Raw genomic sequence first — 11802 nt, 5'->3', positions numbered from 1 at the left:
TTCTGTCTCTGACCCAAGAGATAGGTTGCCTCCTTGAACCACTGCCGTCCCCGTGCTTCCTACAGTGAGGAAGCAGGCCATTTGGCCCATCGAGCCCACACTGACTCCCTCTGAACAGTATCCCACCCAGACTCTTCCCTACTCTATCTTATCCCTGTATTTCCCACCCTAGACACTTTGGGCAATTTAGCATGGCCAATCCACTTAGCCTGCACATCTTTGGACTGTGGGAGGAAACCGGAGCACCCAGAGGAAATCCACACAGACACGGGGAGAATGTGGAAACACCACACAGACAGTTGCCCAAGGGTGGAATCAAACTCAGGTCCCTGGCGCTGTGAGGCAGCCATGCTAACCACTGAGCCACCGTGCCGCCATATCTGTATCTAACCGCGTGGCTTTCCTGGACCATGCCAGAGGGCAGTTACGAGAAAACGTCATTGCTGTGGATCTGGAGTCATGTGTAGGCCAGACCAGGTGAGCTTGGCAGATTTCCTTCCCTAAAGGAGGTTAGATCCCACTCGGGATACTGAACATGCATCTGGACATCACAGGATGTGTTGGCCTGGGAGGGAGCACAACGTGGGTTTTCGAGAATAAGTGCAGCGACTTTCACCTGGTGGTTTCTGGAGTGAAGGGATTATCCTGTGGTGAGGCTGGGGAGACCAGACCTATATTTCCTGGAGTTCAGCAGAGTGGGAGATGATGCACTGATAAACTGGGTGAATGGGCAAAACTGTGGCAGATGGAGTTCAACATCAGCAAGTGTGAGTTTATCCATTTTGGACCAAAAAAGGATAGATAAGGGCACTTCTAGATGGTATGAAGTTAAATACAGTGGATGTCCAAAGAGACTTGGGGGTTCAGGGGCACAAGTGTTTAAAATGTCACAAACACTGGTGTATAAAGATGCAGAAGTTGTACTGCAGTTACACAACACCCTGGGTGGGCTCCACATGGAGTACTGATCACAGCTCTAGGCACCAGGAAGGACAGAATAACCTGGGAGGGAGCACAATGTAGGTTTACAAAAATAATATTTGGACTTCAGAGGTTAAGCTATTAGGTGAGATTACACTAATTAGGCCTGTTTTCTCTCGAATTTAGAAGGTATGGGGGGGATCTGATCGAAGTTTTCAAGAAAGTCATGTTGAGGTTATATAGGACATTGATGAGGCCTCTTCTGGAATACTGTGTCCAATTGTGGTCACTTTGCTGTTGAAAGATTATTATTAAACTGGTGAAGGCTCAGAAAAGATTTAACAGGTTGTTACCAGGAATGGAGGGTTTGAGTTACAAGGAGATGCTGGATAGCTGGGACTTTTTCCACTGGAGCATAGGAGTTTAAGGACTGTCCGTATAGAAGTTTATAAAATCATGAGGGGTACAGATAAGATGAATGGCAGGTGTCATTTCCCCAGGGTGGGGGATTTCATGACTGGGGGACACATGTTTAAGGTGAAAGGAGAAAGATTTAAAAAGGATGAGAGGGGCAACTTTTTTTCCCCCAGAGCGGTTCGTGTGTGGAATGAGCTTCAAGAGGAAGTGGTGGATAGGGGTACAGTTAGAACTTTTAAAAGATATTTGAATAAGTACATGAATAAGAAATGTTTGCAGGGATATGGGTGAAGTGCAGGTAGGTGGGACTAGTTTAGTTTGTGAAACTTGGTCAGCATTGACTGGTTGGACCGAAGGGTCTGTTTCAGTGCTATATGACACTATACTAACAAAAAAGACAGTGTCAATAAAGATAAACTATTTCCATTTGTTGGGAATTCTAGAACTAGAGGCATAGTCTGAGAATGAGCGCCAGACCTTTGAGGAGAGATGTAAGGGAGCACTTTGACACACAAAGGTTTAGAACTCTCTTCCACAAACAGCAACGGATGCTGGATCAGTTGTTGATTTTATTTTTTTGTTAAGGCAAGGTATTCAGGGATATAGGCTAAGGGTAGGTATATGGAGTCAGGCCACAGATCAGCCATGATCTCATCGAATGGTGGAATAAGCTCAATGTGCCGAATGACCTACTCCCGTTCCTGTCTTCCCAGGTGATGAGATAACTTTTTATGACAATGGAATATAATGTCATGCTCACACCGACTGGCAGCAGCTTTCTAAATCACTCTCGTTGGATTTATGAATTGAATTTAAGTTCCATCAGCTGTTGTGTGGGATTCAAACTCACAATTGCACAGCGTTAATAGGGGCCTCATGGAGTACTAGTCCAGTAACATTCCCACTCCATCACCAACAAGTTTGGCTGGCACGGTGGCTCAGTAGTTAGCACTGCTGCCTCACCGCGCCAGGGACCGCGTTCAATTCCACCCTCAGGCAACTGTCTGTGTGGAGTTTGCACATTCTCCCCGTGTCTGCGTGGGCTTCCTCCCACAGTCCAAAGATGTGCAGGCTAGGTGGATTGGCCATGCCAAATTTCCCGTGGTGTCCAGGAATGTGCAGGTTGCATGGATTAGCCATGGGAAATACAGGGTTACAGGGAGAGGTTAGGGGGTGGGTCTGGCTGGGATGCTCTTCGGAGGGTTGGTGAGGACTCATTGGGCCGAATGGCCTGTTTCCACACTGTAGGGATTCTATGATCTATGTTGTGCTTAAAATGCTGTGCAACAAAAACATGGCTACATTTTACCCACAGAATCCCTACAGTGTGAAAGCAGGCCATTCGGCCCATTAAGTCCACATCAACCCTTCGAACAGAATCTCACCCATAGCCACCCCCATCCTATCCCTATAACCCTGCATTTCCCAGGCTAATCCACACAGCCTGCACATCCCTGAACACCACAGGCAACTTAGCATGGCCAACCCACCTCGCCTGCACAGAGGAAGCCCACGCAGACACGGGGGAGAATGTGCAAACTCCACACAGACAGTCGCCCGAGGGTGGAATCGAACCCGGGTCCTTGGCGCTGTGAGGCAGCAGTGCTAACCACCGAGACACTGTGCCACCCCATGCAGATGAATTTCTGTCTTCTACTATCTTACCCAAAGGTGTCAGCTCAGAAAGGGTACAATCTCTTTGTACTCGAGGACAATATTGGAACTGTACGGGTTTCCTGTACCTCACTGGAAAAACTTACTTCTTATTGAAATACATTGAATTCTCTCTTCTTTTTGTAAACCCAATGGGTAGAATTTTCAGGTCGATGTTATGTTTCCGAGCTCTGTTCTTCATAATGTTTAGCTGCAGAGGTAGAGACACCATCAGTAAAACATGGGAGAATATTCAAGGGAATAAGTCACAGTAAAGCTGACACACTGCTCAAGGCGAAGATTAATGCACTGACTTCTGAAACTCTTAAGCTTGCTTTCAAAATCCTCCAGCTCCTTCCACACGCACTGTGCCCAAATACTACTCTGATAACTCTGCACCTCCTCAATTTCAGTTTTTACACATGATATGAAAGTTGAGAGCACTGTGAACTGAGAGGTGTACAGCTTAGAACGGGGCTTCCCCATGTGCGGGTCAGGATCCCAGGTGCGGGTTGATCGTGGTGTTACAAGTTTTAACATTTGTATTGGCTGCCACTGAGCTGTCTCCCCGGTCTCTCCCCATCTCCTGTCACTGGTTAAAAATGTGGGGTCACCCTTTAAGACAGAGATGAGACAAATCTTTTCTTTTGCAAGGTGGTGAGCCTTTGGGGTGCTCCCCTTGAAAAGGCAGTGGAACCATGGTCTTACTGTAACTGTGCAAGGTGCCGGGGAGGATAACATCTGGAGTACTGTGAGCAGTTTTGGTTCCCTTATTTAAGGAAAGATAGCCTTTCAGCAGAGGCTGCTGAGAAAAGGTTCATTTAGATGATCCCTGGTATGGAGGGATTGTCTTATGAGCAAAGGCTAAACAGTTTGGGGCTCTATTCACTGGAGTTTAGAAGAATGGGAGGTGATCTCATTGAAACACATCAGATTCTGAAGGGGTTTGACAGGGTCAATGCTGAGAGGATGTTTCCCCTCATGGGAGAGTCTAGGACCAGAGGGCATAGTCTCAGAATAAAGGGGCACCAATTTAAGACTGAGATGAGGAGGAATTTGTCTCCCAGAGGGTTGAGTGTCTTTGGAACTCTTTGCCACAGAAAGCTGTGGGGGCAGAGTCCTTATGTATATTTATTGCTGAGATAGATAGATTCTTGATCAGTCAGGGAATCAAGGGTTTCAGGGATAACGCAGAAAAGTGGAGTGAGGAGTGTTGGATCAGCCCTGATCCTATTGAATGAAAGAGCAGGCTCGAGGGCTGACTGGCCTACACCTGCTTCTATTACTTATTGTCTTACGGGGTTTTCAGTGCAGAACATCATCAACAAAGCCATTAAAAGTGGTTAAAATGATTATTTCAACTGAAAAAATGTTACCTTAATTCAAAAAATGACACCCCCTCTTCATAAGGAAATCAGAAGACAATAAAAGCAAAATACTGCTGATGGTGGAAATCTGAAACAAAAACAGGGAACGCTGGAGAAACTCAGCAGGTCTGGCAGCTTCTGCGGTGAGAGAGAAACAGAGTTAACTGACTCTTCCTCAGAACAGAATGGGATACAATCTGCTTGAACCACATTGGGAGGTAGCAGCCACTTTGAATGAAGTAAAACGCCGAAGAAAAGCCCCTGAGTTTTTTTTTTACCAAGATTGGAACGTACAGATTTGCTGGTTGTCGGCCGGTGAACGGTGTGGTCACGATTTGCGATGTCTGCCAACCTTCCAATGTCCTCCAGAAACCTATAATCTAAATCAGCAAGACCACATCAGCTTGCAGCAGGCACTACCATAGGGCTTTGTAAAAACCCACCCAACCACCTGATGGATAGGCTCTTACCACTGAGGAGGTGCATCTCGTTAAAGTGACTGAGGGGTGTAAAGGCTGTTTTATCCCGGACTCCGTTACACCCATCCACAGCTTTGTGCTTCTTCACACAGGGTAAGCTGCAAAATGAAACAACACAAAAATTATTCCAAGTGTGGAAAGGACTGGCATCTTTTCCAGCCCCTTGCCAATCACACACTGCCCAGGAACCACCCACTTGTGGGGCAAGAGGCCCAACTGTAGACAGGTCGCTCACCACCAACAAGTATCTCCCATCCTTTGTGTGTCGAAGTGCTTCCTAACATCTCTCCTGAGCAACCTGGCCCTAATTCTCAGACTATGCCCCTAGTTCTAGAATTCCCAACCAGTGGAAACAGTTTATCTTTATCTACCCGGTCTTTTCCTGTTAATATTTTGAAGATTTTGATCAGATCACCCCTTACCCTTCTACAGTCCAGAGAATACAGGCCTCAATTGTTAAATCAGACCAGTGAGAATCATATTAGGTGACAGATCAGACTTGAGGGGACCTATTTATGTGTTGATTTTACTATAGCTTTCTAAACACTTTTGTTTTAATCATTCTCAGGATGTGGGCATCACTAGCTAGGTAGCATTTATTGCCCATCCTTAATTGCCCAGAGGGTAGTTTAAGAGGAATCCACATTGCTGTGGGTCTGGAGTCACACACTGGGTAATGTAGGCAGTTTCCTTCCCATTAGTGAATGAGATGGGTTTTTCTGACAATTGACAACTGTTTCTTGGTTTGTTTGGCTTAATTCCAGACTTTCTTTTTTTCAATGAATTCAAATTCCACTGTCTCTCATGGTGGGATTCAAATCCAGGGCCCCAGACAATAAGGTGGGTCTCTGCATTAATAGTCTGGTGAATATACCATTGGCACCCCTTCACAGTACTCCGGCTGTAGTTAAATCTATGTTTCATTAAATTGACCATAACTTGGTCTTGTACCTGCAAGAATAGGTCAGACAGCGAGGACATTTGTATTTTGCTTCTGCACCACCACACATTTCACACCTGCATGGAGACAAAGGCAAGAGCTTTAAATTGGGAATTCCAGAATTCTACACAAACTTCAGCGCATTCCCACACCCACAAAATATAATGACCGGGGCCAGGTTTGTGGCTGTGTAGACGACCGAGCAGGGGTACCTGCCAGGAACTTACCCCCCCGCATTGTGTAAATGGTCTCTCCCCATCAGAGATGGCCACTGGGACTCTAACAATCAACTCACCTTCCACAGCGATCTTAATCACTTCCTCAGTGGGGGCTGGATCTTCAGCTGCCTGTGCCCAATGTCCTGGAATTCATTCCCTCAACCTCTTAGACTCTCCCCATCTCTCTCTCCCCCCACCTATTCCCTTATCTACCTCTGTGTAGATGACACAAAGATAGGTGGAGGGGCAGGTAGTGTTGAGGCTGCAGAAGGACTTGGAGAGGCTAGGTGGATGGCCAAAGAAGTGGCAGACAGAATACAATGTGGGAAACGTGTGAGATCATGCACTTTGGCAGGAAGAACAGAGGTGTAGGCTAGTTTCTAAATGGGGAAAGGCTTCAGAAATCTGAAACACAAAGGTACCCTGGAGTCCTAGTTCAGGATTCTCTTAAAGCTAACACACAGCTTCAGTTGGCAGTTAGGAAGGCAAATGCAATGTTGGCATTCATTTCAAGAGGGCTGGAATACAACAGCAGAGATGTGCTGCTGAGTTTGTAAAAGGCTCTGGTCAGACCGCATTTGGAATAGTGTGAGCAGTTTTGGGCCCCGTATCTAAGGAAGGACATGCTGGCCTTGGAGGGCTCCAAAGGAGGTTTACAAGAATTACCTTGGGGATGAAGGGCTTGTCATAGGAGGAGTGGTTGAGGACTCTGGGTCTATAGGGTGTTTAGATGGAAGAGGGGGGGTTCCGATTACAACTTACAGAATACCGAGAGACCTGGATAGAGTGGACGTGGGGAAGATGTTTCCACTAGCACAAGAGACTACAGTCATACAACACGGAAACAGACCCTTTGGTCCAACCAGTTCATGCTGACTATAATCCCAAACTAAACTAGTGCCACCTGCCTGCGCTTGGCCCATATCCCTCCAAACATTTCTTATTCACGTACTTATCCAAACTCCTCACAGGAGTTCCGAGGAAGGGTCACCGGACCCGAAAAAATCAAAGTTATGATTTTTTCTTCACAGATGCTGCCAGACCTGCTGAGCTTTTCCAGCAACTTCTGTTTTGGTTCCTGATTTGCAGCATGCGCAGTTCTTTTGGTTTTTATTTAAAATGCCAGGAATAGGTGCGGATATAATCAGGAAAGCTAATATAGTGCTCACTTTATATCTACAGGGCTGGAGTACAAGGATGTAGAAGTTATGCTGCAGTTATACAAAACCCTGGGTAGACCCTACTCAGACAACTGTAGACAGATGTGTGCACCACACCTTAGGAAGGATATATTGGCCTTGGAGGGACTAAAACATAGGTTTATAAGAATGATATCTGGATTTCAAGGGTTAAGTTATTAGGAGAGATTACACAGAGGAACAAAAAAAAAAAAGAGGTACAACAGAAGAACAGGCCCTTCGGCCCTCCAAACCTGCGCTGATCATCATGCCCTAACTAACCTAAAAAAAAACAAACCTTCTGCCCTTATTTGATCCATATCCCTCTATTCCCTCCCTATTCATGTAACCATTCAGGTGCCTCTTCAATGTTGCCAATGTGTCCGCTTCCACCACCTCCTTTAGCAGTGCATTCCAGGCTCCTACCACTCTCTGTATGAGAAACTTCCCTCGCACATCTCCCTTAAACTTTTCCCCCTCTCACCTTGAACTTGCCCCCTTGTAATTGAAACCTGCAAAAAAGCCTTTGACTATCCACCCTACCTCCACCTCTCATAATTTTGTAGACATCTATCGGGTCTTCTCTCAGCCGGTCTTTCCAGTGAAAACAATCCTAGTCTTTTTAACCTTTCTTCATAGCCACTGGCCTTGAGACTGGGCAACATCCTAGTGAACCTTCTCTGCACTCTCTCCAAAGCCACACTAGCTTAAACCCTCCTGAAGAGCTCTAGCAAACCTCCCACCCCAGGATATTGGTGCCCCTCCAGTTCAGGTGCAACCCGTCCTTCTTGTACAGGTCCCACCTTCCCCAGACGACATCCCAATGATCCATATATCGAAAGCCTGTTTTCTCTAGAATGTAGAAAGTTAAGAGGGGGAATCTGATCGAAGTCTTCATGATATTAACTGGAAAAGACAAGGTCAATAAAGATTAACTATTTCCACTGGTTAGGGATTTCAGAATGAGTGGTATAGTCTGAGAATTAGGGTCAGATTGTTCAGGAGAGATGTTAGGAAGCACTTCTACACACAAAGGGTGGGAAAGGTTTGGAACTCTCTTCCACAAAAAGCAGATGCTGCATCAGCCTACTCCCGATCCTACACCACTGAAACATACATTAAGGGTTTGTGCAAGAACATGTTTGACCCTGGTCAGTTATTTTGAACTGAGATGAAGAGTAATTTCTTCAGTTGAAGTGAAGGACTGTGAAAACTTAATCATCGAATACATTCAAGACGGTGATCAACAGACATTGTAAACTGAAGGGATGAAATGTTTGCAGGAGACTGCAGCAAAGTGTAGTTATTGGGAGCTGGTCAGTTATCTGATTGTATTAAGCAGGGAGTGCCTCAGAGGGTCAGGAGTCTATTTCTGCACGAGGAGATATTCTGAAGATGACTTATCAATTTTCTGAAGAAGGGTCCAGACCTGAAACATCAGCTTTCCTGCTCCTCTGATGCTGCTTGGCCTGCTGTGTTCATCCAGCTCTACACCTTATTACCTCACCCAAGTCAAAATGTCAACTCTGTCTCTCTGTAGACACTGCAAGACCTGCTGAATTTTTCACCACTTTGTTTTTATTTCAGGACAAACAACCAAATGTTTGGCCAAAAAGGTGGATCTTAAGCGTGGTCTAAAGAGAGAGAGCGAGAGAGACAGAGACAGAGACAGGCAGCGAGAGAGATAGACAGAGAGAGAAAGACAAGTGGAGAGGTTTAAGAAAAGAAACTTGGAGCTTGGGATCCAGGCAGCTGAAGGCACAGCCACCATTAGTGGAGCAGTAGAAACGGGGATGAGAAAGAGACTAGACTTCATGAGGGGAAGAAATTGCGCAGAATTGTGAAGCTGTGGGAGATTACAATGATACTGAGGGGTAAGGCTGTGGACTGTGAGAATACTCAGGACTGGCTATAATCCCTCAGCCAAGCTAATATAACGCCAAAACAATCATTACATTTTTGGTTGCATTTGAGACTTTTCCATGCCCCTAGACTGGAGGCTGGTGGATAGTGGCATTCGCGAGTGTCAGATCAATGATTTCAGTTATTGATTGTATAGAAAATTACATATTGCTGAAATAAAGACATGTTTTGTTGTTGCTTTTTATCTTATAACCATCAGGACAATTTGTAAGGAACACCGAAGTAAAGGCCAAACAACATTCATACGATATGTGAGGTGAGTATTGATTGTCTTGCAAATGGATGCTGTTTGGTACAGGTGTTGCCATGGCAAATGCACCAGTTAATGAGGACTGACAGTTAACTACAATACTAGTTTTGAATCACATTTAAAAATAACTTGGCTATCGAGACACAAAATTACAACATTTGCCAATGATACCAAACTATGAGGACAGGCAAACAGTAAGGAAGGTGAAATTCTTCGTCAGCAGTATAGCAGGGAGCCCAGAACCAAGAGTCATGGTCTCAGGATACATGGGAGAAAGGAGGAACAGGGGATCAGCTATCATCATACTGAATGGTGGAGCAACCTCAAAGGGCTGCATGGCATACTCCTGTTTGTATGTTTCTAAATCACACTTCAATAGGCTGCAAGTTCCCCTCTGAGCCCCACACCCCTCACTTGGGAATGTATAGCCGTACCTTCACCGCTATTGGGTCAACAACCTGGAACTCCCTCCCTAATGGCAGTCTGGGCGCCCCTGCAAACCAAGGACTGTAGCGGATGAAGCAAGGGGCTCAGCAACCATCTTCTCCAGAGCAATTAGTAAGGGCCTAGCCAATGATGTCCCACATCCTACAAAAGGAGAAAAGCAAACTGGGCAAAGAACAAATTGATAGAAGTGTGAGGTGATTGAGTTTGGCAGGAGGATGGGAAGTGCTAAAGGCACAGCGTGAAAGAGACTGCAGGGAAAGAGACTATAACATATAGAAGCAGAATTAGGCCATTCAGCCCATTGAGTCTGCTCTGCCATTGGATCATGGTTGATATGTTTCTTAACCCCATTCTCCTGCCTTCACTACCAGTGGAAACATCTTCTCCACATCCACTTTATCCAGGCCTCACAGTATTCTACTAGGTTCAATCAGATATCCCTCTCCCGTCTTTCTAAACTCCACTGAGGACAAACACAGAGTCCTCAACTGCTCCTCATGTGACAAGTCTTTCATCCCCTGGATCATTTTTGTGAACCTCCTCTGGCCCCCCTACAACACCAGCATGTCCTTCCTTAGGTATAGAGTCCAATCTGGCCCACAAGAGGGATCTGGAGGCTCCTGTGTATCCAGCTTTGAGGGTGGGAACAGGTCTTGACAGAGTGATTAGTAAAGATAATGGGATCCTGGACTTCACAAGTGGACACTTTTGAGGACAAAAGCAGGCATCTTTTGCTGAATCTGTGTAAAACCAGAACAATAAAGGATATTCTATTCTATAGGCCACAAATGGAACTTGTGTTCATACCTTAGGAAGGATCCATTCGCCTTAGAGAGAAGCGAGGGGCTGAATGGACTCTTGTGTACCATCATGCCTCTGATCATTGATTTTGAGAGCCCAAACTCTGCTTGGAGAAGCTGTGTGGACTGGCAGTGGGTCTCCCTGCATCTTTGGTACTGACCCCATCATGGCACATCAGGCCATTGCATCCACTACGGTTACTGATCTCATTTCATCCGGTGATCTCTCCCACTCCGCTTCCAAGCTAATAGTCCCCCAACCCCGCACAGCTCATTTCTACCTCCTGCCAAAAATCCACAAACAGGACTGTCCAGGCAGACCCATTGTTTCAGCCTGCTCCTGCCCCACAGAACTCATCCCTTCCTACCTTGACTCAGTCTTCTCCCCGCTAGTCCAATACATCCATAATTCATCTGATGCCTTACGCCAGTTTCAAAACTTCCAGTTTACTGGCTCCAGCCACCTCCTCTTTACCATGGACGTGTAAACCCTTTACAAGTCCATTCCCCACCGGGAAGGGCTTAGGGCTCTCCGCTTCTTCCTGGAGCAAAGACCTGAACCGTCCCCACCCACCACCACCCTCCTCCGCTTGGCCGAGCTCATCCTCACCCTCAACAACTTCTCTTTTAACTCCTCTCATTTTCTTCAGGTAAGAGGAGTTGCCATGGGTACCTACATGTGCTCCAGTTATGCCTGTCTCTTCATGGGGTACGTGGAACATTCCTTGTTCCAGTCCTATTCCAGGCCCCACCCACAACTCTTTCTCCAATACATCGATGATATCATCGGTGCTGCTTCCCTCTCTCGTCTGGAATTGGAAAACTTCAATTTCGCCTCCAATTTCCACCCTGCCCTCACTTTCACTTGGTCTATCTCTGACTCCTCCCTTCCCTTCCTCGACATTTCTGTTTCCATTTCTGGGGACAGACTGGCCACTAATATCCATTACAAACCCACTGACTCCCACAGCTACCTGGACTATACATCCTCACACCCTGCTTCCTGTAAAGACCCTATCCCATTCTCTCAGTTCCTCCATCTCTGTTGCATATGTTCAGATGAGGCCAACTTCGAGAAGGGAGCCTCTGAAATGTCCACCTTCCTCCTCAACCGAGGATTCCACAGCTCCATTGTCGACAGGGCCCTCAAGCAGGTCCGACCCATCTCCCGCACTTTCGCCCTCACCCTTCTCTTCCCTCCCGCAACAA

General features: G+C 46.3%; 1 protein-coding gene across 1 annotated transcript in view; it reads right to left on the bottom strand.

Annotated features, from left to right (window-relative positions):
• The window catches only part of znhit6 (zinc finger HIT-type containing 6), a 33954-nt gene extending 23117 nt beyond the window's left edge, over nucleotides 1-10837 (bottom strand). The window contains exons 1-5 of the mRNA XM_048602146.1: nucleotides 10601-10837; nucleotides 5789-5854; nucleotides 4829-4935; nucleotides 4653-4738; nucleotides 3099-3202 (exon numbers count right to left, since the gene is read on the bottom strand). Coding sequence (XP_048458103.1) covers nucleotides 3099-3202; nucleotides 4653-4738; nucleotides 4829-4935; nucleotides 5789-5854; nucleotides 10601-10677 — 440 coding nt within the window. The 5' untranslated portion in view covers nucleotides 10678-10837. The remainder of the gene's footprint in view (nucleotides 1-3098; nucleotides 3203-4652; nucleotides 4739-4828; nucleotides 4936-5788; nucleotides 5855-10600) is intronic.
• Nucleotides 10838-11802: the final 965 nt, after the last annotated feature.

Source organism: Rhincodon typus, chromosome 10 (genome assembly GCF_021869965.1).
Source record: "Rhincodon typus isolate 14 chromosome 10, sRhiTyp1.1, whole genome shotgun sequence".
Lineage (NCBI taxonomy): Eukaryota > Metazoa > Chordata > Chondrichthyes > Orectolobiformes > Rhincodontidae > Rhincodon > Rhincodon typus.
Note: the sequence above shows the minus strand (reverse complement) of the source record. Positions and strands in the feature narration are given on the sequence as shown.